This window comes from Geotrypetes seraphini, chromosome 11, assembly GCF_902459505.1.
Source record: "Geotrypetes seraphini chromosome 11, aGeoSer1.1, whole genome shotgun sequence".
Lineage (NCBI taxonomy): Eukaryota > Metazoa > Chordata > Amphibia > Gymnophiona > Dermophiidae > Geotrypetes > Geotrypetes seraphini.
In genome coordinates, this window is record NC_047094.1 from 92,261,326 (window position 1) to 92,287,138 (window position 25,813).

Below are 25,813 nucleotides of genomic sequence, written 5' to 3' on the forward strand. Positions count from 1 at the left end.
CAAAATCTGTCCCAAATCCACTCCTATCCTCCTTGCCAGTAGGTACTTTGGTTTAGATGCCTACCATCAAGTAGTAGGCACCTACCAAGTTAGGTGCCTATCGGCTAATTAATTTTTTATATCGTTTTTAAATAGTGCTTTCAATTATCAGCGCCAATTAAGAAAGTTAAGTTAGGCGCCTAGATTGGCTAGGCATGTTGATCTAGGTACCTAAATGTAGGCGTCTTTATAGAATTAGAGCCAAAGCGTCATGGATCTGCAGTGCACTGAGCTATGTAGGATAGAGCTTCCCAAACGTCTCGTACTGACTTCACTGTCTAGGTGTTTAGGACATCCACAATGAATATGCATGAGATAAATTTGTATATTGTATACGAGGTTTCCAGTGCATGCACATGTATTGCATGGTATTCAATGCTGATATAATGAAAACCCAACTGGCTGTGGGGTCATCTGGTTAGGTCGGGGAAGCCCTGCCAAGTAAAGAAGATTAATATTTAGATTAGAGCATGCCATAAAAACATTAGCAACTAGCAGAGAGGCTGGCATTCAAGAGTGAGTAGACCCTATCCCTGAAGCAGGTTCAACCCTTCTATAATTTAGTTATTCTTGTAGAAACATTCAGAGAAAGGTCAGTTTATCATTATTAAAGATTTCCAATAGCCTGTTTAGTGAGAGTGCCAGTTCCGTTATGGGTGTACGATAGAAACAGCTCTCAGAATTTGCCCTAATTAATCCTGGTTACTGTTTGAAATACAAATGAACCAGCAAAATATTAGCAAAAGCAGAAATCTTCTCTGCAAGAAACATGTAAGGAAATTATTGCTGAGGGCAACTTTTCTACTGTAATTAACAGAGTATAACAATAACACTGTCTATCAGGATACCTCTAAGGAAGGAAGACTTTGACCAGAAAAATGGGCCGCGACATGGCAAATGAGGTTTAACGTGGATAAGTGTAAGGTGATGCGTGTCGGTAACAAAAATCATATACTCGAATACAGAATGTCCGGTGCGGTACTCGGAGAGACCCCCCAGGAAAGAGACTTGGGAGTACTTGTCGACAAGTCAATGAAGTCATCCGCACAATGCGCAGTGGCAGCGAAAAGGGTGAACAGAATGCTAGGAATGATTAAGATTGGGATCACAAACAGATCGGAGAAGGTTATCATGCCGCTGTACCAAGCCATGGTACACCCAGCACTGGTCGCCATACTTGAAGAAGACACAGAACTACTCGTAAGGGTCCAGAGAAGAGCGACTAAAATGGTTAGGGGGCTGGAGGAGTTGCTGTACAGTGAGAGATTAGAGAAACTGGGCCTCTTCTCCCTTGAAAGGAAGTGTCTGAGAGGGGACATGATCGAAAAGACAAGTTGTTTACCCCCTCCAAGGTATGAGGGCACTCTCTAAAGTTAAAAGGGGATAGATTCCGTACAAATGTAAGGATGTTTTTCTTCACCCAGAGAGTGGTGGAAAACTGAAACGCTCTTCCGGAGGCTGTTATAGAGGAAAACACCCTCCAGGGATTCAAGACAAAGTTAGACAAGTTCCTGCTGAACCAGAACGTACGCAGGTAAGGCTAGACTAAATTAGGGCACTGGTCTTTGACCTAAGGGCCGCTGCGGGAGCACGATGGACCACTGGTCTGACCCAGCAGAGGCAATTCTTATGTTCTTAGATCTTGTACAGTTAGCCCATCAGACTACAACAAATCACTTGTGATGCTGCTAAATCTCAGAGGGTCAGAAATCTAGCTTCTCATGCCCAAATGAATGATACCCAACAATCCGGGGCAAAGGTGACCAGTGCCTCAGTCAGACCGAGCCCTTCCACTTCACCGCTGCGTGCTGAGCACCTAAGCCATGCTGAAAGTTTTCGTCACTATCAGTCTGACATTTTATGTTCTATTTAGAGCAGGGTTGACTTAAGACTGCTTGGGAAAGGAGAACCACTCAGTTTGTGCTTCAGCCCGGGGATACAGTTCCTCATCCCCCTACTCTGCATTTTCACTATTTGAGAGAGATTTTGAGGTACCAGTGCCGCTTTTTTTAAATTCTTTTCATGACTTCTGTTGTTTTGGGGTTTTTTTGTGCAGGCTGCGGGCAGGTCTCTGTGACAGGTGTACGGTCACCCAGGAACTGGCCAAGAAAAAGCAGCAGGAGTACGAAGAGTCTCACTTCCATAGCCTCCAGCTCATCTCCTCTCTCAGTATGTGCACACTCCTTTTCTTGCACTAGAGTTGGCGCAGCTAAAGCAGCCCAATGTTTCTACCCTTCCCTGCGATCTATATCAGAGGGTTGTTTGTACGAGACTTTTGCACATCTGCCAGTCGCTCTGCCTTAGGGTTCCTTTTACTAAGCTGCGCTAGTGGTTTTAGCACGCGCTAAATTGCCATGTGTGCTAGATGCTAACACCTCCATTGAGCTGGCGTTAGTTTTTGGCATGTAGCGCGGGGTTAGCGCGTGCAGTAAAGTAGCGCTTGCTAAAAACGCTAGCAGAGCTCAGTAAAAGGAACCCTTAGTGTCAGCTGTATTCGTTCAGGTCCAGCTGGCCAGATACTTTCCCCCAGGTTCCATATATGGTGTCCAGATTTCTACCAAAATTTGGGAGCGCTCCCAAGATGCACGTGCAAATTAAATGACTATAGAGTCAATTAACAGCAACAATTGGGTGTAAACCAATAATTGATGTTAATTGGCACCCATTCAAATTTGTGTTCATCTGGTTCCATGCTGTTCAATAAGAATTGGAAAGAATAACCCACATCATAGTTACCAGATGCTAGGGTCCACTTTGGGGGTTCGCACCTAAGAAAAAGATCTGGGTATCATTGTAGACAATATGCTGAAACCTTCCACCATATGTGCAGCAGCGGCCAAAAAAAGCAAACGATAGCTGAATACTTCCATGACAAGGTTCACAAGATTGTTCTTGAATTGGCTGTCATACCCTCAACCTTATCCATTTCCACTGCAACTGTTCCTGATGCCTTCAAACATGCGGTACTTATGCCGCTTCTCGGAAAAACCCTCACTGGACCCCCACATGCCATTCCAACTATCACCCTGTTTCCCTTCTTCCATTCCTATCCAAGCTACTTGAGCATGCTGTCCTCCATCGCTACCTTAACTTCCTTTCATCTCAACAGACTCATGATCCTCTATCATCTGTCTCCCGTCCCCTACACTCCACAGAGACTGCCCTTAACAAAGTCTTCAGTGACCTGTTCCTGGCCAGATCTAAGGGCCTTTACTCAATTCTCATCCTTGTTGACTTGTTTGCTGGTTTCAATACTGTTAATCACTGCATACTCCTTGATACACTGACCTCGCTTGGATTCCATGAATCTGTCCTTTCCTGGTTTGCATCCTACCTCTCTCATCGCACCTTTAGTGTATGCACTGGTGGATCCTTCTCTGCTGCTATCCTGCTAGTGGTTAGCATACCCCAGGGTTATATCTTAGGACCTCTTCTTTTCTCTCTCTACACCTCTTCCCTCAGTGCACTTATCTCCTCCCAGTATCACCTATATGCTGATGATTCCCAGATCTACCTCTCTACATATGAAATTTCACCTAAAATCAAAGAAAAGTCTCAGCTTGTTTGGCTGACATTTCTACCTGGATGTCTTACTGCCACCTGAAACCAAACATGTCCAAGACTTGCTTCACTTTCCTCCTAAACCCTTTGCTCCTCTCCCTCCATTCTCCGTCTCTGTAAATAATACTGTTATTGCTCCTGTCTCCTCTGCTCGTAACCTTGGAGTCTTTGACTCTGACCTCTTATTTTCTACTCACATCCAACAGACTGCTAGTCACTTCTATCTCTACAACATCACCAAAATTTGTCCCTTCCTCTCTGAGTACACTTGTCCACACTCTTGTAAATTCTCGTTTAGACTACTGCAATGTACTTCTAACAGGTCTCCCGTGGAATTGCCTATTCCTCCTGCAATCTGTGCAAAATTCTGCTGCATGACTTATCTTCTGCCAGTCTTCCTACACTCACCTTACCCCTCTCCTCAAATCACTTCACTGGCTCTCTATTCGCTGTCGCATACTGTTCAAAATCCTATTACGAATCTCAAGCATATTCATGCTGAAGCCCATCAGTATTTCTTCTTGTATGCCTCCCAGAGAACTCCATTCCTCAGAAAAGTTGCTTTTATCTGTACCTGTTTCCTCCACTGCAAATTCCAGACTTCATTCCTTTCATCTCACTGCCCCGTATACCTGGAATAAACTATCTGAGTCCATCCATCATGCCTAGGGTTACCAGGTGTCTAGGAAAACCCAGACATGTCCTTTTTTTTAAAGGATTGTCCGGGTGCCCGGGGGATTTCCAAAACCCAGCAGTTTGTCTGGATGTTGGAAGTCCCTGAACTTGGGGCCACATCTGGAGGGCATCCGAGCATGCACGGATGTAACATAGTGTCATCACATCGCATCCACACATGTTTAGAGGCTCTTCAGATGCGGCCCCAAGCTCGGGGAAGAAAAGATGAAGTTCTTGTTGGGGTGGGGTTTGAGGAAGGGAAGGGGCAGGCCTTGGGATAGCATGGGGCGGGGCTATATGCCACTTCCCTTACCTTGTTCAAAAGTAGGCTGAAAATCCACCTTTGCAAGATAGCCTTCAACTCATAACCCTACTCCCCTCTGTTCATCACCCTAGCCAGCAGATTCAACCATCCCCTCTAATTGTAACCCCTATCCTGGCATCCTGTTTGTCTTGATTGCAGGGATCTCAAAGTCCCTCCTTGAGGGCCGCAATCCAGTCGGGTTTTCAGGATTTCCCCAGTGAATATGCATGAGATCTATGTGCATGCACTGCTTTCAATGCATATTCATTGGGGAAATCCTGAAAACCCAACTGGATTGCGGCCCTCGAGGAGGGACTTTGAGATCCCTGGTTTAGATTGTAAGCTCATTCAAGCAGGAACTGTCGTCTTTGTGACTCTGTACAGTGCTGCGTACATTTGGTAGCTCTCTAGAAATAATTAATAGTAATAGTAGTAGAAAAAGGGATGGTAAATAAGACTAAGAATATTACAATGCCTCTGTTTTACCCCATGGTGCAATCTCGCCTTGAGTAAACTGCTGTGAACTTCATGGAGGTACTGGCAGTAAACAAATAAAAATTGCATTGTATTTTTCAATTCTGGCCACCGTATTTCAAAAAAGATATAGCAGAATTAGAAAAAAGTTCAAAGAAGAGCGACCGAGATGATAAAGGGGATGGAACTCCTCTTGTATGAGGAAAGACTAAAACGGTTAGGGCTCTTCAGCTTGGAAAAGAGACGGCTGAGGGGGAGATATGATTGAAGTCTACAAAATCCTGAGCGGAGTAGAACGGGTACAAGTGGATCAAGTTTTTACTCCATCAAAAATTACAAGGCTAGGGGACAGTCAATGAAGTTAGAAGGAAATATTTTTAAAACCACTCAGAGAACAGTTAAGCTCCTGCTAGAGGATGTGGTAACAGCAGTTAACGTAGCTAGTTTTAAATAAAGTCTGGACTAGGTCCTGGATGAAAAGTCCATAGTCAGCTATTGAGATAGAAATAGGGGAAGCCGATGCTTGCCCCGGGGTTGCTACTATTTGGGTATCTGCCAGGAACTTGTGACCTGGATTGACCACTGTGGAAACAGGATACCATGCTAGATGGACCATTGGTCTTACCCAATATGGCTATTCTTATGCTCTTAAAGTACAGCCCCTAATTCTGAGAGCGTGCAACTCAAAAGGGGGCTTGGCCATGGAAGGGGCATGGGATGTGTCAGGAGCATTCTGAAAAGTTGCACTCTCTGGTACAGAATACTGCCTCAATGCGCCTAATTTGGGCGCCAATACTTACGCCAGGTTTCAACAGGCGTAAGTCTGGCGTCAAAAGTTAAATGTAAGAATCGGTGCCGTGCCATTCTCTGAAGGCCATGTGCCCCTTATACAATCGTGCTTAGCATTGATTTTTTTTTTCCCAACAACAAATTTTGAGGGCCATTTATAGAATTTCCCCATTTATGGACCAGTTTCTGGTAAGGGTTGTTCTCTCTTTCTGGATGTTGCAGATAAGAGCATAAGAATAGCCTTACTGGGTCAGACCAATGGTCCATCAAGCCCAGTAGCCAGTTCTCACGGTGGCCAATCAAGGTCACTAGTACCTGGCCAAAAACCCAAGGTGTAGCAATATTCCATGTTACCAATACAGGACAAGCAGTGACTTCCCCCAAGTCTTTCTCAATAACAGACTATGGACTTTTCCTCCAGGAACTTGTCCACACCTTCCTTAAAACCAGCTACGCTATCCGCTCTTACCACATCCTCTGGCAATGCGTTCCAGAGCTTAACTATTCTCTGAGTGAAAAAAAATTTCCTCCTATTGGTTTTAAAAGTATTTCCCTGTAACTTCATCAAGAGTCCCCTAGTCAAGGGGAGGGGGTCAAAGAAGAATAGTATAACAGAGTTGCCCCAACTCCCTTTCAAGTATGTCCTGCAATTTTTGTACAGTCTGGAAAATGGAGATCTGGGTAACTCCCATGTCACCTTCTTTAAATGCCAGATCAAGGAACCCAGGTCCTTTTCACATGTAAAGATGGTTAATATGAGACTACAGATTTCTGTATGAGAGGCTCTTGTAGAACTCCAGAGACGTATAACTGGAGAGGAAGAATAAAAACAGCCAGCAAAACCTAGTTATGGTTGATGATTCTTGTCACTTGTGCTAAATACACCAAACACAAGGTGAGAAAAGCCCCAAGGTAACTGATAGGTCTAACCAATTTGTCTTGCTGGGAACTGTTGAAGGCTTCAGGTTGTCTTATCCCTTGGCTCTCCTGTGCCAAGAAATGTAATTTTCATGTGAAAGGAATAAAGATGCCCGAAATTCTCTCCTTACAATTTCCCCCCACCCACCCCCATTCTTGCTCCTCATACAAGGGTTCCCTGACCAGTTCCTCCTAAGGCTTTTGCATCAGTCCTTCTGGAAGGTAGGTTTTGAGTTCATCCTGTCTTTCGCTTGACCTCTAAGTATTGCGTTGGCACAGGGAGGCATTTTTTTCCTCCTCTGTCACATAAAGTGAGGTAAGGTGCTTCACTTAGCCCTGCTGCTTTTTTTTCTCTTATGCACTGACAAATAATTAGGACAGTAATCCCAGACTGCATTGAGCTGTGACTAAACCCTGTTCTGATTGTGCCATCCTGGCTATGATTTCCGTAACAGTTTAGGTTCCAGACAGGAAAATTGTTTTTGCTCATTGCTAAATCTAAACATGTTACCTGGTTCCAGAGCTATTAATCTATTAGGAGATGATGAAATCCCTGTTGAAAGAGTAAAGTGTAGCAGCAGCAGAGCTCCTGCTCTGGGTCAAAATATTACTGTAAATGTCAAAATTATGTTCTCTTGCCGATTCTTGCTTCACTCCCTAATTCCATATTCTGTAGAGACCCCCTAGACCAGACATGGGCAACTTCGGTCCTCGAGTGCCGGAATCCAATTGGGTTTTCAGGATTTCTCCAATTAATATGCATGAAATCTATTTGCATGCACTGCTTTCAATGCATATTCGTTGGGGAAATCCTGAAAACCCAATTGGATTCTGGCCCTCAAGAATCAGAGTTGCCCATGTCTGCCCTAGACCAAGTGTAGGCAATTCCAGTCCTCGAGAGCCGCAGGCAGGCCAGATTTTCAGGATATCCACAATGAATATATATGAGATGGATTTGCATGCACTGCCTCCTTGAGATGCAGATCTATCTCATGCATATTTATTGTGGATATCCTGAAAACCTGACCTGCCTGTGGCTCTCAAGGACCGGAATTGCCTAGACCAAAGATCCCACATAATCTAAGGCGCTCTGCAACTGTAGCAGTTTACCAGGTTAAATCGCAGGTACAAGGGGGTGCTGGGAAGTTTTCAGCCCATCCAAGAAGAGAATGACATGGTTCAATCAGTGATCTGAAACAATGTCAAAACATAGAATTTTGTTTCTGCAAATTGACACTTAATGAAATAAGATAATACTCTTTTTCAGCTACAGTGGCAAAATAATGCTCAGAATGTAGGAAGTTGGCTGGTTGGGCTGAAAACTTTTCAGCACCCCCTCGTATAATTAGGGGACTTGAGATGGGCAAGGTGAATATCAAATCGATGCACCATTGTAATTGAGTTTAGTCTGAAAAGTGTCTTTACTTTGCACATTCCTCTTCCTCCTCTAAAATGTTGTCCTTAATATATTTTTGAAGGAATTTATTATGGCCTACAGATTATCAATAAGCCAGTCTTTGCTCAGGGTTTCCTTGCATCGGCTTTACTCTAGAAGCACAGAACTAACGTGAGGGACTCAAGTTTGGATTGTGAAAGAGTTTCTCTACATGTTGGTTTTTTTTTTGTTTTTGTAATTCCAGCTAACGAACTGAGGGGACTAAAGGAAGAAAATACGTCCCTTAGGAAAGAGCTGGGAAAGCTACAAAACCTGGAGTAAGTTGCTACAGTTCCGGTAATGTTATACTATCAGATTCCTGAAACGAGCAGGGCGATACACAGAGGGTATGCCCTTTTTAATCCACGGAGAGCTGCTGTAGGCACAGAAGGTGCAGCTCAGCACTAGGAAATAGATCCTGCTTCTTTTGGCAAGAACATTTAATCACTTCAAGGGTGCATCTACCCAAGAGGTGCTTAATAACCCTGCAATACGAGTTCTGCTGGACCTCTGTGTCCTGTATTACCTACTTACGGCGACTTGCTGTTGATTGATGAAAATCTCTTGAAGCAACTGAATATGTAAACAACTATTTTGCCCTACAGCAGGGGTGTCCAATCTTTTGGCTTCCCTGGGCCACATTGGCCGCAAAAAAAAATTTATGGGGCCGCACAAACGTGCAAACGCTGCAGCAAGACAGAGGAGGGAGCCGGCAAGACGATAAGCACCCGGGGGCAGCAGAGAAAAGCACTGCATCGCCCTCGACCGGGGCCGCACAAAATACTTCACTGGGCCACATGCGGCCCTCAGGCCACAGGTTGGACACCTCTGCCCTACAGTATCATTTTTATGGGTTGCAGTTCCCGAATAATAACATGAGGTTCCCCAGAAGAACATGTCTGAACAGGGCAACACCCATCTCCTTAGCTGTTTCATAGGGAGTTTGAAAATGACATCAAAATGGTCTATACCAGTGTTTTTCAACCTTTTTACACCCGTGGACCGGCAGAAATAAAATAATTATTTTGTGGACCGGCGGTTGAAGAACAGTGCTATAGAGCCCCCTTCAGTTAGTACCAAAGTAATTGAACAGCAAGCATTAAAACAGAAAAATAGGAAGGGGGACTAACATTTCTGTTCTGCCACAAACTTACCTGAAACCCAGCAGCAGCCACAAAATCCTGGCGCAACAGGATTAAGGAAGGGAGGGAACACAAAAGTAGCCAATCAGAAGCCTGCCGCCAGCAGCCAATGAGTGACGGGCTCAAAGGTCAAAGCATGGTTTAGCTGCTAGTCTCGCGTGACCTTCATTAACGGCAATTGTATTTCACGTTTTCTAGGGCTCCCTGTGTGTAATGTAGTCATTTTCTGGCGCCACACACAACATGGTAGCTAGTCTCGTCGAATAACGTCATCTTCCGTGACCACATGGGATCGGCTCCTGACATCAGAGCTCGTTGCCGAGAAAGCATGGCAGCGCCGTGGTTGTGCTTTCCTGCAGCTGGGCTCTTCGGAACAGGAACCCGAGTCGTGACTGTGACGGTAAAGCGGTCTGTGAGGGTTCTGCGGAGACGCCCTGTCCAGGTGCTACTCCCCGATGAGAAGGTGGTCAAGCCAATCAGAAGCCGAAATTTAACCGCCAACTCGATCTTGCCGGCCCTACGCAGACCGGCAGAAATTTTCTGCGGACCGGCAGTTGAAGAACAGTGGTCTCTACTGGTCATGCTTCATAGGCCTCCTCAAAAATGCAGACTAGGGTAGCAGAAGAGATGGATGGATTGAAAGCACCAAGAAAGTTCTAGAAATTATACAGTTTACAGTTTTACAGAACATTTCATTCTTAATATACAGTACTACAAACTGTAAAAATATTACATCTAGGCAGTTTGCAGATTACAAATAAAAACAACATTAATTTAAAATAAAAATAGGATAAAATGAGACAATACATATTAATTGGGGATGACAGGACTGCACATATAAGGATTAAGAAAATAAGAGTAAGCCTAATATACCATCCTTTTATCCTAATAAAGTATGTAGAAAAAGACAACTTGGGGAGGTGAAGGGAACATATAAAAGGAAATGCCTTAATTGGTTATTGGTCAGGGGTATGCATGCCTGATTAAAAATAAAAGTTTTCAGCACTTTCTTGAAGTTTATGAATGAGGTTTCCAAATGGAGACTAAGGCCCAGATTCTATAAAGGGTGCCTAAGTCCTGCCTAACGCTGAGCGAGACTTAGGCATCCAAACTAAGTGGTTAAATGAGCCATTTAAGGGTCTTAACGAGCGATAATTGGCACATGGATGTCCAAAGGAAGTGGACGTCACTTTGTAGGTGCCTCCACAATTTCATGGATGCCAATTGGGAAAACGCACCTAAGAGAACAGGCGTGGGCGTGGAATGGGCGAGGCTTCAATATGGGCGTCCGTTGATTCATTTGCATAATGCTGAGCGACCTAGGGCATCCCTCTCATGCCTACATTGAAGACAAATGAAAACCAGGTCTACTTTTGAGCATAGTTTGGGCTTCAGATAGACCTGAGTTCTATGGACGGAACTTAGGCACAGTTTGGATGCCCTTAATGCGATCTGCTAAATAGCTCTCTGGGTTTTTATTTTTGCTTTATTAAACTCAAAATACATTTAATAAGGCACCACATAAACAGGGAAAGTTTCCAAGTTTATTATGTATTTGATTAATCGCTTATATCGACTTCTAAGCGATGAACAAAAAATAAAAATATTGGGTTACAATAATCAAAGGGAAACAAATTATATAAATATGACTGACGAGACAAAATTAATTGATACAGAAGGAAGGGGGAGGTGCAGAAATACAATTTAAAAAAGAGTAAAGAAGACATATAAGGGAAAAAACGTTAGGGAAGGGAAGAGCAATAAGCATCAGAGAATTTAGAAACCGGGGGCTCAATCAAAGTACCTGATATAAACCTAATGTCTGGTTAGAGGACCAAATATAGTTTTATTAGTTGTCAAATGCGTCTTTAAAAAGAAAGTATTTTAGATTGCTCTTAAATCTATCCAAATTCAGTTCTTCTCGCAAGTGAATTGGGAGTAGATTCCATATTTGGGGGGCCTTAACGGAAAAAAATAGTTTTTAGGGAGGGAACAGTCAGGAGATGCTGATCAGTGGATCTAAGAAATCTAAGGGAAGGGCACATCAAAACATATATGTTGCATGAAAAACCTTCTATTTTTGCGGACAAACAGCAATGCTATTTGCTAATTAGAGGAAAAGATCCATTAACTGAAGCACAGCACATTAAAAACACAGCTTCATGTTTCTTGGTAAAAAGCTACCCTTTTTTTCTGACTAAACAGTGCTCCAATCAGCTCATTCTTATCTTTATGAAACTGATTTGCATTCATTTCTTCTTGTGTTCATTGCACCACTTGATTTTGTGACAGAACTGAAAATCAAAGAGCTGTATCACCTGAAAAGGACTCTTGCTCCGACCTATCCCCAGAGAATGCTACAATTAGCACAGAGAAGCCACCCAGCAAAGAAAAGGAAAAATATGAGGATATCTCCTTCCCGCAGCCAGCAGAAGGTAAGTTGGATTCCTGAACCCTATAAACCAGGGGTCTCAAAGTCCCTCCTTGAGGGTCACAATCCAATCGGGATTTCAGGATTTCCCCAATGAATATGCATGAGATCTATGTGCATGTACTGCTTTCAATGCATATTCATTGCGGAAATCCTGAAAACCCGACTGGATTGTGGCCCTCAAGGAGGGACTTTGAGATCCCTGCTATAAACCCACCAGATCTTACAACTTCATAACCTGGCAACTTGCCAATTCATCCCTGTGGCATTTGGAGATTCTGATATCCCTCAGGGTGATACCAGTGTAGGGGACAGCTGTGGGGAAGAGGGTGACTGTCATTGATAGGGTGCTTCTTAGAGACCAGGGGAACAAGGGAGTATTGCCCTGACATTTTCTTTCCCAGGCAGTAAGAATATGTTTATCTGGGAAAACTTTAGCAAACCAACTCCATCCATCCTAGGTGTAAATGCAATTGAACGTCATAACATGAATTTTGCAAACTGGAAAAAAGCGCTATTTTGTCCCTGATGACTTTCCTTCCTTATACCTCTGGAACCTGAGAAGCTCAGGTGAGGACTGCTAATTCCCTCAGTCTTCTCTCATGCAATTTTTTGCTAATGACTGTTTTACCTCTGCAAACTTCCGGTTTGGGCTTCAACAGCATGGCTGCGTGAGCGTTAAGCTCCCACTTCCTGTTTAGATAATCATCTTAGTTTGCTGATACCGACTACTATTCCGGTGTATTTGAAAACAACTACTTATTTTTCTGTGCACGCTGCTTATCATGGCTACGGAAAAAAACAAAACAGAGGCTTTACCATCCAACAAACGCCTCAAGTCCGCTCCTCCTTCTCCTGATAAGAATGGCTCGGCTGCAGACCTCGTGGAAGAGTGTGACCCGGTCCTTACTGAATTGCAAAATATCAAATCGCTAATGAAATCGCATATTGACATCTCCAAAGATATGCGTATAGAGCTTGAATCAATCCACTCGCAATTAGCCGCCTCTCAGCAGCATTTTGACCTCCTGGCTAATAGAGTGTCGGCGGTTGAAAAAGACGTCCCGGTGATCCGAGCTAACTCAGCGGCCATCTTGAAACTATCAATGGAGCTCGAGGATATGGCTAATCGTAGCCGAAGATCTAACTTGCGTATCCTCGGAGTACCGGAGGGGGCTGAAAGAAACGATACCCTCGCATTCATAACAACTTGGCTCCCCAAATTTTTAGATCTCGATCTTACTCCTGCTTTGGAGCTCGAACGAGCTCACCGCTCACCTTCCACTCCTCAACAAGGTGCAAGGCACCCGTGGCCAATTATAGTCAAAGTGCTCCGATTCCAACAAGCACTATTGATTTTGACCACCGCCAAAGGAAAGGCTTCCATGCTCTACCAGGGCAGAAAGATAATAATAGTTCCGGACTTAGCTCCTGCAACTGCTGCCAAGTGCAAGGCATTCTTGGCTTTGCGCCAGGACTTAAAAGATTTAGGAGCCCAATACGGACTTTTTTATCCGGCCCGTCTCCGCGTGACATATCGCAATAAGACAGATAATTATTCCGATCCTGAAGTATTGCGTTCCTGGATCCATCAGACGAAAATGGGGTGAACTGAGTTTTTTCAATCATTACAACCCTCATCTACCTTGACATCGCAGATGCAGCTTTTCCAATACCGAACTGCACCAAAACATCAGTCGACTAGAGCCCCTTTCAGCCTTTTCTTCTTGATCTTCACTCTCTTATAAAACCATCATTAAAATACTTTATTGACACTATATGTTTAATCACTGCACTGTTGGACTGGTTCTCCATATTGTTTTTCGGTCCCTTCTTATTCCTCCCCCTCCTTCCTCCCTCCTTTTCGTTTCTTCCTTCAGTCCCGTCTTGTTATTTTTTCTGTCCTTTTTATTCAACGAGCCTTCTTTTCTTATTAATTTGTATAGTCCTTATTCAATATTTGTATCATATTTTACTATACTTTTACCATTCTTTCTGTCTCTTTCAGAATTCTATTCATAGATCAATTACTTTCGCATATCCTTGTTTCCCGCTCTTTCTTGTTCATGTAATGTCTTTGTACCCCTCTTCTTATTGTATACTCTTGTTCTCTACAGAACCCCTTCTCCTACTGCTTTATTTTATAACTCACCACATGAAATATTACAACCCTTCTTTGGACCTGACCATCTCTCTTCCTCTCTTCTTTCCTTGGGTACAGTTTTATTTCTGCAAATGACATAACTGTACTATTATGAACTCATGCTTAGAGCCTCTTTTTGATTAACTGAAATTAATATGCTTGATAAAATTCATCCTATTACCACGCTATTATTATATTTGATATTATCTATATATATAAAATCGGAGGTATGTATATGTGTATGTATGTGTGTATGTATGTGTGTATGTGCCGCGATCACGCAAAAACGGCTTGACCGATTTGAACAAAACTTAGTATGCAAATCCCTCACTACCTGGGATGATATGTTCTGGGGGTCTCGCGGCCCACCTGCACACGTGGGCGGAGCTACAAACATAAAATCAGATTTTACCCATTCATGTCAATGGAAAAAATGTAAAAAGCTGCCATTCTCACAGTAATTCAAAAACGGCTTGACCGATTTGAATGAAACTTGGTATGCAGATCCCTCACTACCTGGGGTGATATGTTCTGGGGGTCTCGCGGCCCACCTGCACACGTGGGCGGAGCTACAAACAGAAAATCAGATTTCACCCATTCATGTCAATGGAAAAAATGTAAAAAGCTGCCATTCTCACAGTAATTCAAAAACGGCTTGACCGCTTTGAATGAAACTTGGTATGCAGATCCCTCACTACCTGGGGTGATATGTTCTGGGGGTCTCGCGGCCCACCTGCACACGTGGGCGGAGCTACAAACATAAAATCAGATTTCACCCATTCATGTCAATGGAAAAAATGTTAAAAGCTGCCATTCTCACTGTAATTCCAACTACCTGGGTTAATATGTTCTGGGGGTCTCGCGGCCCATCTGTACACATGGGCGGAGCTACAAACAGAACATCAGATTTCACCCATTCATGTCAATGGAAAAAATGTAAAAAGCTGCCATTCTCACTGTAATTCAAAAACGGCTTAACCGATTTGAACGAAACTTTGTATGCTGGTCCCTCACTACCTGGGCTGATATGTTCTGGGGGTCTCGCGGCCCACCTGCACACGTGGGCGGAGCTACAAACATAAAATCAGATTTCACCCATTCATGTCAATGGAAAAAATGTAAAAAGCTGCCATTCTCACAGTAATTCAAAAACGGCTTGACCGATTTGAACGAAACTTGGTATGCAGATCCCTCACTACCTGGGGTGATATGTTCTGGGGGTCTTGCGGCCCACCTGCACACGTGGGCGGAGCTACAAACAGAAAATCTGATTTCACCCATTCATGTCAATGGAAAAAATGTAAAAAGCTGCCATTCTCACAGTAATTCAAAAACGGCTTGACCGATTTGAACGAAACTTGGTATGCAGATCCCTCACTACCTGGGGTGATATGTTCTGGGGGTCTCACGGCCCACCTGAACATGTGGGCGGAGCTACAAACAGAAAATCAGATTTCACCCATTCATGTCAATGGAAAAAATGTAAAAAGCTGCCATTCTCACTGTAATTCAAAAACGGCTTCACCGATTTGAACGAAACTTGGTATGCAGATCCCTCACTACCTGGGGTGATATGTTCTGGGGGTCTCGCGGCCCACCTGCACACGTGGGCGTAACTACAAACAGAAAATCAGATATCACCCATTCATGTCAATGGAAAAAATGTAAAAAGCTGCCATTCTCACAGTAATTCAAAAACGGCTTGACCGATTTGAACAAAACTTGGTATGCAGATCCCTCACTACCTGGGGTGATATGTTCTGGGGGTCTCGCGGCCCACAACTCTATGTTGCTTGCTCAAGGGTGGGTTCACCCAAGAATTTATATGTTCTTGCTCCAGGAGGTGAAACTAAAATTGTTGTTTATAATCACGTTTTGCGTTAGTTGTATTGTATTCATTTTGTCAAATATTTCACATTATAATTTGAATATTGTACTTTTTATTAAGCTGTAAAAAAATAATTTCATTCACCACTATAAAGTATCTTTATTTGAATCCATTTACAGTGTTATTGCTATAATTAAATACCCGTGCAACGCCGGGGTATCAACTAGTAATCTATATATATAAAATCGGAGGTATGTATGTGTATATGTATGTGTGTATGTATGTGTGTATGTGCCGCGATCACGCAAAAACGGCTTGACCGATTTGAACGAAACTTGGTATGCAGATCCCTCACTACCTGGGATGATATGTTCTGGGGGTCTCGCGGCCCACCTTCACACATGGGCGGAGCTACAAACATAAAATCAGATTTCACCCATTCATGTCAATGGAAAAAATGTAAAAAGCTGCCATTCTCACTGTAATTCAAAAACGGCTTGACCGATTTGAACGAAACTTGGTATGCAGATCCCTCACTACCTGGGGTGATATGTTCTGGGGGTCTTGCGACCCACCTGCACACATGGGCGGAGCTACAAACAGAACATCAGATTTCACCAATTCATGTCAATGGAAAAAAAGTTAAAAGCTGCCATTCTCACAGTAATTCAAAAACGGCTTGACCGATTTGAACGAAACTTGGTATGCAGATCCCTCACTACCTGGGGTGATATGTTCTGGGGGTCTAGCGGCCCACCTGCACACGTGAGCGGAGCTACAAACAGAACATCAGATTTCACCCATTCATGTCAATGGAAAAAATGTAAAAAGCTGCCATTCTCACAGTAATTCAAAAACGGCTTGACCGATTTGAACGAACCTTGGTATGCAGATCCCTCACTACCTGGGGTGATATGTTCTGGGGGTCTCGCGGCCCACCTGCACACGTGGGCAGAGCTACAAACAGAAAATCAGATTTCACCCATTCATGTCAATGGAAAAAATGTAAAAAGCTGCCATTCTCACAGTAATTCCAACTACCTGGGGTGATATGTTCTGGGGGTCTCTCGGCCCACCTGCACACGTGGATGGAGCTACAAACAGAAAATCAGATTTCACCCATTCATGTCAATGGAAAAAATGTAAACAGCTGCCATTCTCACAGTAAATCAAAAACGGCTTGACCGATTTGAACGAAACTTGGTATGCAGATCCCTCACTACCTGGGGTGATATGTTCTGGGGTCTCTTCACCCAAGAATTTATATGTTCTTGCTCCTGGAGGTGAAACTAAAAATGTTGTTTATAATCAAGTTTTGTGTTAGTTGTATTGTATTCATTTTGTCAAATATTTCACATTATAATTTGAATATTGTACTCTTTATAAAGCTGTAAACAAATAATTTCATTCACCACTATAAAGTATCTTTATTTGAATCCATTTACAGTGTTATTGCTATAATTAAATACCCGTGCAACGCCGGGGTATCAACTAGTAATCTATATATATAAAATCGGAGGTATGTATGTGTATATGTATGTGTGTATGTATGTGTGTATGTGCCGCGATCACGCAAAAACGGCTTGACCGATTTGAACGAAACTTGGTATGCAGATCCCTCACTACCTGGGATGATATGTTCTGGGGGTCTCGCGGCCCACCTTCACACATGGGCGGAGCTACAAACATAAAATCAGATTTCACCCATTCATGTCAATGGAAAAAATGTAAAAAGCTGCCATTCTCACTGTAATTCAAAAACGGCTTGACCGATTTGAACAAAACTTGGTATGCAGATCCCTCACTACCTGGGGTGATATGTTCTGGGGGTCTCGCGGCCCACCTGCACACGTGGGCAGAGCTACAAACAGAAAATCAGATTTCACCCATTCATGTCAATGGAAAAAATGTAAAAAGCTGCCATTCTCACAGTAATTCCAACTACCTGGGGTGATATGTTCTGGGGGTCTCTCGGCCCACCTGCACACGTGGATGGAGCTACAAACAGAAAATCAGATTTCACCCATTCATGTCAATGGAAAAAATGTAAACAGCTGCCATTCTCACAGTAAATCAAAAACGGCTTGACCGATTTGAACGAAACTTGGTATGCAGATCCCTCACTACCTGGGGTGATATGTTCTGGGGGTCTCTTCACCCAAGAATTTATATGTTCTTGCTCCTGGAGGTGAAACTAAAAATGTTGTTTATAATCAAGTTTTGTGTTAGTTGTATTGTATTCATTTTGTCAAATATTTCACATTATAATTTGAATATTGTACTCTTTATAAAGCTGTAAACAAATAATTTCATTCACCACTATAAAGTATCTTTATTTGAATCCATTTACAGTGTTATTGCTATAATTAAATACCCGTGCAACGCCGGGGCATCAGCTAGTGAATTATAAACATTACTAGGATGTAAGACTCTGCTTTATCATACTCTCTTTATATTTTCAACACAATGAATTTTCAATACTATTATGAATTTTGCCTTAGATTCAATTAAGGATTAATTTTACCCTGTTTGTTTGATGACATTGATTTTGCTGCCAGGCTCACACTTTATTTATAATCTAATGCAGTGTTTTTCAACCGCTGTTCCGCGGCACACTAGTGTGCCGCAAGATGTTGCCTGGTGTGCCGCAGGGCCGCCATCAGGGCAGTACTACCAGTCCTGCATTCAGGGGCCCGGAGCTGACAGGGGGCCCGAGGCAGGGGCGCCAGTAGCTCGCCAAGGCAAAGTGAGTCGATCACCCAGGACTCACTTTGTCTTGGCGATCTAATCTATCGAGCCGATAAGTCTTCTTCTCCCCGACGTCAATTCTGCAGTCGGAGAGGAAGTTCGGGCCAGCCAATCGCTGCCTGGCTGAGCGGAACTTCCTCTCCGATTGCAGAATTGACGTCAGGGAGAGCATGCGTCGGCGGCGTCTTTGGGGCCTGTTATCCATTGGTGGGTCCTGTTCCCCGATGGCAGCGGCAGTGGCAGTGGCTTGGGGAACGGCAGGCAGAAAGAAAGAAAGGGGGCAGGCAGGGAAACAGAAGGAAAGAAGAGAAACAGAAAAAAAGAAAGAAAGGTCAGGGAGAGAGGATGAAAAAGTTGGGGGAGGGAATGAGGTGTGGAGGAGAGAAAGCATACAGGCTGATAGAAGGGAAGAAAGATTGGATGCACAGTCAGAAGAAGAAAGTGCAACCAGAAATCACCAGACAAGGTACGAAAAATGATTTTATTTTAAATTTAGCAAAGTGGAGGCAGTATTACCACAGTTTTCAAAGGAATTTGCCCAAATAACTTAATAGTTAACTGGGTAAATTCCCAGAGATGAAAACTTCCCTTCACTTACTATGCACAGTTCTGAATTTATATCTGCTGTCTATATTTTACAATATGGTCCCCTTTTACTAAACTGCAATAGTGGTTTTTAGCGCAGGGAGCCTATGAGCGTCAAGAGCAGCGCTGGGCATTCAGCGCAGCTCCCTGCGCTAAAAACTGCTATTGTGGTTTAATAAAAAGGATGGAGGGTATATTTGTCTATTTTTGTATGGTTGTTACTGAGGTGACAATGCATAGAGTCATCTGCCTTGACCTCTTTGAAAAAAACCCAGAATAGGAATGATAATTAACATTTTCTCAGCGTATAGTGTGCTTTGTGTTTTTTAATTTTATTATTGGTAGATCATTTTGACTTGGTCATTTTAAAGTAGCTCACAAGCTCAAAAAGTTTGGGCACCTCTGAGCTACAGCGTTGAAACTGTGTATTTCTATTTTATCTCCCCTTTTACAAAACTGTGGAGCGTTTTTTAGCGCCAGCCGTGGTGGTAGCAGCTCTGATGCTCAGAATTCTATAAGTGTCAGGGCTGTTACCACTGTGGCTAAAATCCACACTACAGTTTTGTAAAAGGGTGAGGGGTTAGTTTGTAATGACATATTCCATACTAGGCGAAGGTGTTTTCTGTGTTCTGTGTGTTTGAAAGACATGGTTTTCTGTTAGGATTGGCGGTGTAGGATTGATCTGTGCTGGTCTGGCTTGTTTAGTTTTACAGAGCTGTCATCTGGAGCTGTCATCCGCCGGCTCATCGGGGATCGATCAGAAGAGTGCTGAGTGTGACGGACAGCGGCTATCTGGAGGAGACAAGCGCAGTAAGTCCTGAGTGACAGTGAGATACTGCAGTGATGGACAAGTTTTTGAAAAGGAAAGAACTAGACTCTGAACAAAATTTGGAGCCAGATGAGAGCCCAAGTATGAGTGGGGGTCAAAAGAAAGCAAAGATGGTTAGCGCAAGCAAATTCTCTGGCGCAAGGCAATATAGCGAAAGCTATATTTTAGTTGGATTTACTTTCACTGGAGATGCAAACAAACCAACTCCACTGTGCGTGGTGTGTGGTGAAAAGCTAGCTAACAGTGCTATGGTCCCAAGCAAACTTAAACGCCATCTCCAAACGAAACACCCTTCGCTTCAAAACAAGAATGCGGACTATTTTGTTCGCCTGCGTGACAACACGGAGAAACAGGCAACTTTCATGAGAAAAACCACAAAGGTAAATGAAAGAGTTCTTAAAGCTAGCTATCAAGTTGCTGAACTTATAGCCAAGTCAAAAAAGTCGCACACTGTGGCAGAGACATTAATACTTCCTGCCTGCAAAGCTATTGTAGAGGAGATGCTCGGACCTGAAGCAGCTAAGGAAATAGCCAAAGTCACTCTCTCAGACAACACAATTTCCAGACGTATTAATGACATGTCTGCAGACATCGAAAGTGTGGTTTTGGAAAAGATCCGTATCAGTGAGAAATTTGCATTGCAACTTGACGAGTCTACTGATATCAGTGGACATGCTCAACTCTTGGCCAATGTGCGTTTTGTTGATGGTGATGCAATTAGAGAAAACTTCTTTTTTTGCAAGGCATTGCCAGAAAAAACAACAGGAGAAGAAATTTTTCGGGTCACATCAGAATACCTTGAAAGAGGAGGACTTAAGTGGGAAAACTGCACAAGTGTCTGCACCGATGCAGCTGCAGCCATGGTCGGGCGCACCAAAGGCTTTGTAAGCAGAGTGAAGGAAAGAAATCCAGATGTGATTGTTACGCATTGTTTTTTACACCGCGAGGCCCTCGTAGCCAAGACTTTACCAGCAGTCCTAGTTCATGTGTTGGATGACGTTGTATGCATGGTAAACTTTGTAAAGTCACGACCCGTGGAAAGTCGCATATTTGCAGCTTTGTGTGAGGAGATGGGAGCGAAGCATAAAACCAAATACAGAGAGAGACTGAGAGCTGTTGACGAAGAGCTACGTGTGTGTCTTTCTTCGATTCCAGCCAGAATATTAGCTTTGTGTTCAGCCAAACAGGCCCAGGTTTCGCACTGAATAAAGTATTTTATAATTTTTCACTATTCTGTTTACTTAATATTTCATAATAAAGTAATTATAAAATACTTTCTTTGTGTTTATTTGATTCCTATTCAAGAGAATTACTTTATATATAGCCGTAAATTTTTTAACATTTTCTAATGGTGGTGTGCCTCGTGATTTTTTTCATGAAACAAGTGTGCCTTTGCCCAAAAAAGGTTGAAAAACACTGATCTAATGAATGCTCCATGTTATTTTGAATCTAGGCTCTGATGCTCCTGATTAACTGTACCTTGTTTGTTTGATGAAATTTATGGATGCGGTATGCTCTCTATGTTCCTTTTTCTTTTCGAATTGCTAGTAATCTCATGAACTCTGGGTTGGACCTTCCCATTATTTAATTATACCCTACTTGACTGATAAAATTTGTTCTATTACCTCACTATTACTATATTTGAAATTATAATGAATTATAAGTACTACTAGGATCTAAGACTCTGCTATCCTTATGTATTACATGAACTTACTTGACTAATTAATTCCTTTCTTTTATCACACTCTCTTCATATTTTCTACACAATGAATTATCAATGTTATTATGAACTTTGCCTTAGATACAATTAATGATTAACTTTACCCTGTTTGATCGATGACATTAATTTTAATACCAGGCTCACACTCTATTTTTACTTTAATGAATGCTCCATGTTATTTTGAATCTAGGCTCAGATGCTCCTGATTAACTGTACCTTGTTTGTTTGATGAAATTTACTGATATGGTATGCTCTCTATGTTCCTTTCCCTTTACAAATTGCTAGTACTGTCATTAATTTTGGGGTTTGATCTTCCTATTAATTGTTTATACCATAATTGATTGATAAAATTCATTCTATTACCTCGCTATTACTGTATTTGAACTTACAATGAATTACAAGCATTACTAGGATCTAAAACTCTGCTATATCTATGTACTACATGAACTCACTTGATTAATTAATTCATTTATTTTATCATACTCTCTTTCTATTTTCAATATACTGAATTTTTAATGTTATTATGAACCTTGCCTTTGAATATAATTAATGATTAATTTTACCCTGTTTGATCGATGAAATTAGTTTTGATATCAGGCTCATACCCTATTTTTAATCTAATGAATGTTCCATGTTATTTTGAACCAAAGATCAGATGCTTCTGTTTAACTATACCTTGTTTGTTTGATGAATTTTACTGATACATTGTGCTCTCTGTGTTCCTTTCCCTTCTTGATTTGCTAGTAATATCATGAATTTTGGGTTAGATCTTCCTATTAATTAATTATACCCTACTTGACTGATGAACTTCATTTATAATCCTGTTCCTTCTGTACTGTTTTTGTCAATCTGCACATTCTCAGGAATTGATTCTGCGGGCTGTTTTGTTTACTATTATGTATGTCAACCTCCCTTTGATTGCTCTTAATGTTGGAATCTCTATGTACTATACCTTAAGGTTTATTCTCTCTTTCAACCGGTTTTGGTATCTTGTTTATCTTCATACTTTCATGACCACTGTTAAATTACTTTTTAGAGTTGGAAAGTATATCATTTTCATATTTACCATAGTTGGTATTAATCCTCCTTTTCTGTATAACTATATGAATAGGATGTAATTGCTCTTTTACAAGCTTTTGCTATGTTGTTGTTTCACTTACCATTGTTGGTATCAGCATTATATCTCCTAGCTTTGTAGTGAGTTGCTTGTTGCCTTGCCATCGCTTCTTAGGCAAACTGGCACTCTCTGCTCTCCTTCTCCCCTCCTGGAGCTGGTTCCTGACCTTTTCTCACTTATGGAATTTCTTTCTCTTTCACCTCTTTTCTTTGTTCTTTCTTGGGGGGGCATCCCCTTCGGGGTTATACATCTCTTACAATCTCTATTACACTACTATGATGTCCATTAGGATTGCTTCCTGGAATGTCAACGGTATAAATCAATCCTTGAAATGCAAGAAAATTATGGATTATCTTATACTAAAAAATTATGATATTCTTCTTTTACAGGAAACTCATCTTAATTCTAAGGATTGCTCCCTTCTCAAGATTCCTGGTTTCCTCACACATCTATTTTCTCCAGCATTTCATAAAAAAAGAGGAGTTTCCATCTTGCTTAAATCATCTCTCCAGGCCAGTATCCTTCTTCAATCTTCAGATCTTGAGGGTCGGTGGATAGTTGCCACGGTCCTCATAGGAGATATCAAACTCTCTCTCCTCAATCTCTATGCACCAAACATCGATACTCCCTCTTTCATGTCAACTCTGCGAGATACTCTCTTAAATTTTTCTGACTATCCCTTGATAGTTGGCAGAGACTTTAACCTTCTATTGGATGTCTCTATGGACAGACAATCTCCATCTCCCTTTCGCATTCCTAAAATGTGGACTGAACTTCATCACGTTATTACGGATCTAGGTCTCTGCGACCCTTGGAGAATTTCACATTCCGACGAACGTTCATTTACATTTCACTCTGCTCCCCATCGGTCTTACTCCAGAATCGACTACTTCCTCATCTCCAAATCTCTCCTTCCGCAAGTTAGAGCCTCTACCATACATCCTATTATACTATCTGATCATGCTCCTATCGGACTACATATTTAATTACAGTATGTTCTTCCTAAGCATTTATGGCGTTTCAACACCTCGCTTCTTTCAGAATCCACTTTTCAAGACAAAATTCATAGTTTTATTTCTGAATTCTTTGCCATCAATACTCCTTCTATTCCTTCTTTTAATACTGTGTGGGAGGCTTTTAAAGTTAGTCTCAGGGGTGAAGTGATCAGCTTTCTAGCGTGGAAATGGAAATCGGATTCATCTACACTCGACACGTTGGAACGAGATATCTCCACTTTGGAAAAACAACAAGTTCATGATAAGCTTATTCAGGTCTCCCCGGAACTAATTTGGAAAAGAGTTGAATATAACTCGCTCTCTCGCCTTAAAGCTCAAAAGGACTTTCTTATCTCTAAATCAGGTATGTACATCTCGGCTAACAAAGCTGGTCGTTCTTTAGCTCGTTATTTGGCAAATCGTAAGCAATGCTCGAGAGTAGCTGCCTTGAAGAAGGAAGATGGCACTTCTGTCACTGATGATGCCTCTATTTCTCACATTTTCACTTCCTTCTACGAGAAGCTCTATTCCTCCTCCGCGGATACTTCCACAAAGCCTACTGCGTCCTTTTTTCAAAACATAGTTCATCCGACTCTATCTCAATCCCAAGCCTCTTCTCTTGGAGTACCTATTATGGAATCAGAGATCCTGAAAGCTATTAATTCGCTTGCTTCTCGCAAATCACCAGGACCAGACGGTTATCCAATCGAATTTTACAAAACCTTCTCCAGTGTCCTTGTTCCTTTGTTGAAACAACTTTATGACTATCTATTCTCCTTCCCGGAAGATCAAGGGAATTTTACAGAGGCTCACATTATTGTTCTCCCCAAAACTGGGAGGGATGACACTAATGTAGCTAACTACAGACCCATCTCATTGCTAAATACTGACTGTAAAATTCTGGCGAAAATTTTGGCTCTCCGTTTAGATACAATTCTGGGTCTCCTTATTCACCCTGACCAAGTAGGCTTCATGCGAAACCGTTTCATTGGAGACAATGCACGCACTTTTAACGCTATTCTAGATTTGGCTCACTCCTCTACCGATCCCCTGATTGCGATTTCCTTAGACGCTGAGAAAGCTTTTGACATGGTTGAATGGAATCACCTATTCTCCTCTCTTTCATTGTTCGGTTGTGGCCAGGAATTTGTTGACTGGGTTCGGATCCTCTATACCAAACCATTTTCTAAACTGAGAATCAACGACTCACTTTCCTCTCCTGTCTGTCTACATAGAGGTACACGCCAGGGTTGCCCTCTTTCTCCTCTTCTCTTCAATTTAGCTCTTGAGCCTCTTTTATTAGCCATCCATCAACATCCTCATCTATTAGGTGTACAGGTAAGGTCTCTACAGGTTAAAACTCTGGCTTATGCTGATGACTTACTTGTATTCCTCTCTAAACCGGCTTCCTCTATCCCTATCTTACTTCAATTGGTTTCTGACTTCTCCTCAGAATCGGGCTACCGTATTAACTGGGACAAATCTGAAATTATGCCTCTTAACGATGTCACCTCTTTATCTGATTGTGGTCCAGTCTCCTTTCGGTGGGCAGAATCCTCCCTGAAATACCTCGGAACTCTTTTTCATCAGGATTCTGATACTATGATGTCCATCAACTTATCAGCTGCCAAAGTGGATGCTCTCTTAAAAAGGTGGTCTCCTCTTTCAATGTCCTGGTGGGGGCAGCTGGAAGCAATCAAAATGACTATCTCTCCGATTATTAACTACTATCTCTCCATGCTGCCTAAGTTAGCCCCCAAAGCTTTTTACAAATCCATAGAAAGCAAATTATCTGAATATCTTTGGAACAGAAAACCTCCTCGCATATCGTTGAAAATTCTTAAATCATCCAAGGAGGAAGGGGGCATGGGATTTCCTGATTTCTTTCTATATCATGTCGCAGCGTTACTTCACTACAGCTCTATCTGGATACAAGATATAGACCCGAACATTGTCTGCGCTGCCTTGGTTCACATTGAACAACATCTTATAAACCCTATTCCCATATCTTGCTTACCATATATCTCTCCTTCCGCTCTTCCTTGTAAATCTAATACCATCTTTGCAACTCTTCGGGCGA

The 25,813-nt window shown here is 42.3% G+C and overlaps 1 protein-coding gene across 3 annotated transcripts in view; it reads left to right on the plus strand.

Annotated features, from left to right (window-relative positions):
• Positions 1-25,813, plus strand: part of RBBP8NL (RBBP8 N-terminal like) — a 108,488-nt gene that overhangs the window by 21,637 nt on the left and 61,038 nt on the right. For all 3 annotated transcript variants that reach the window (XM_033914968.1, XM_033914970.1, XM_033914969.1), the window contains 3 exons: positions 2,096-2,208; positions 8,401-8,473; positions 11,630-11,772. In XM_033914968.1, the coding sequence (XP_033770859.1) occupies positions 2,096-2,208; positions 8,401-8,473; positions 11,630-11,772 (329 nt within the window). The remainder of the gene's footprint in view (positions 1-2,095; positions 2,209-8,400; positions 8,474-11,629; positions 11,773-25,813) is intronic.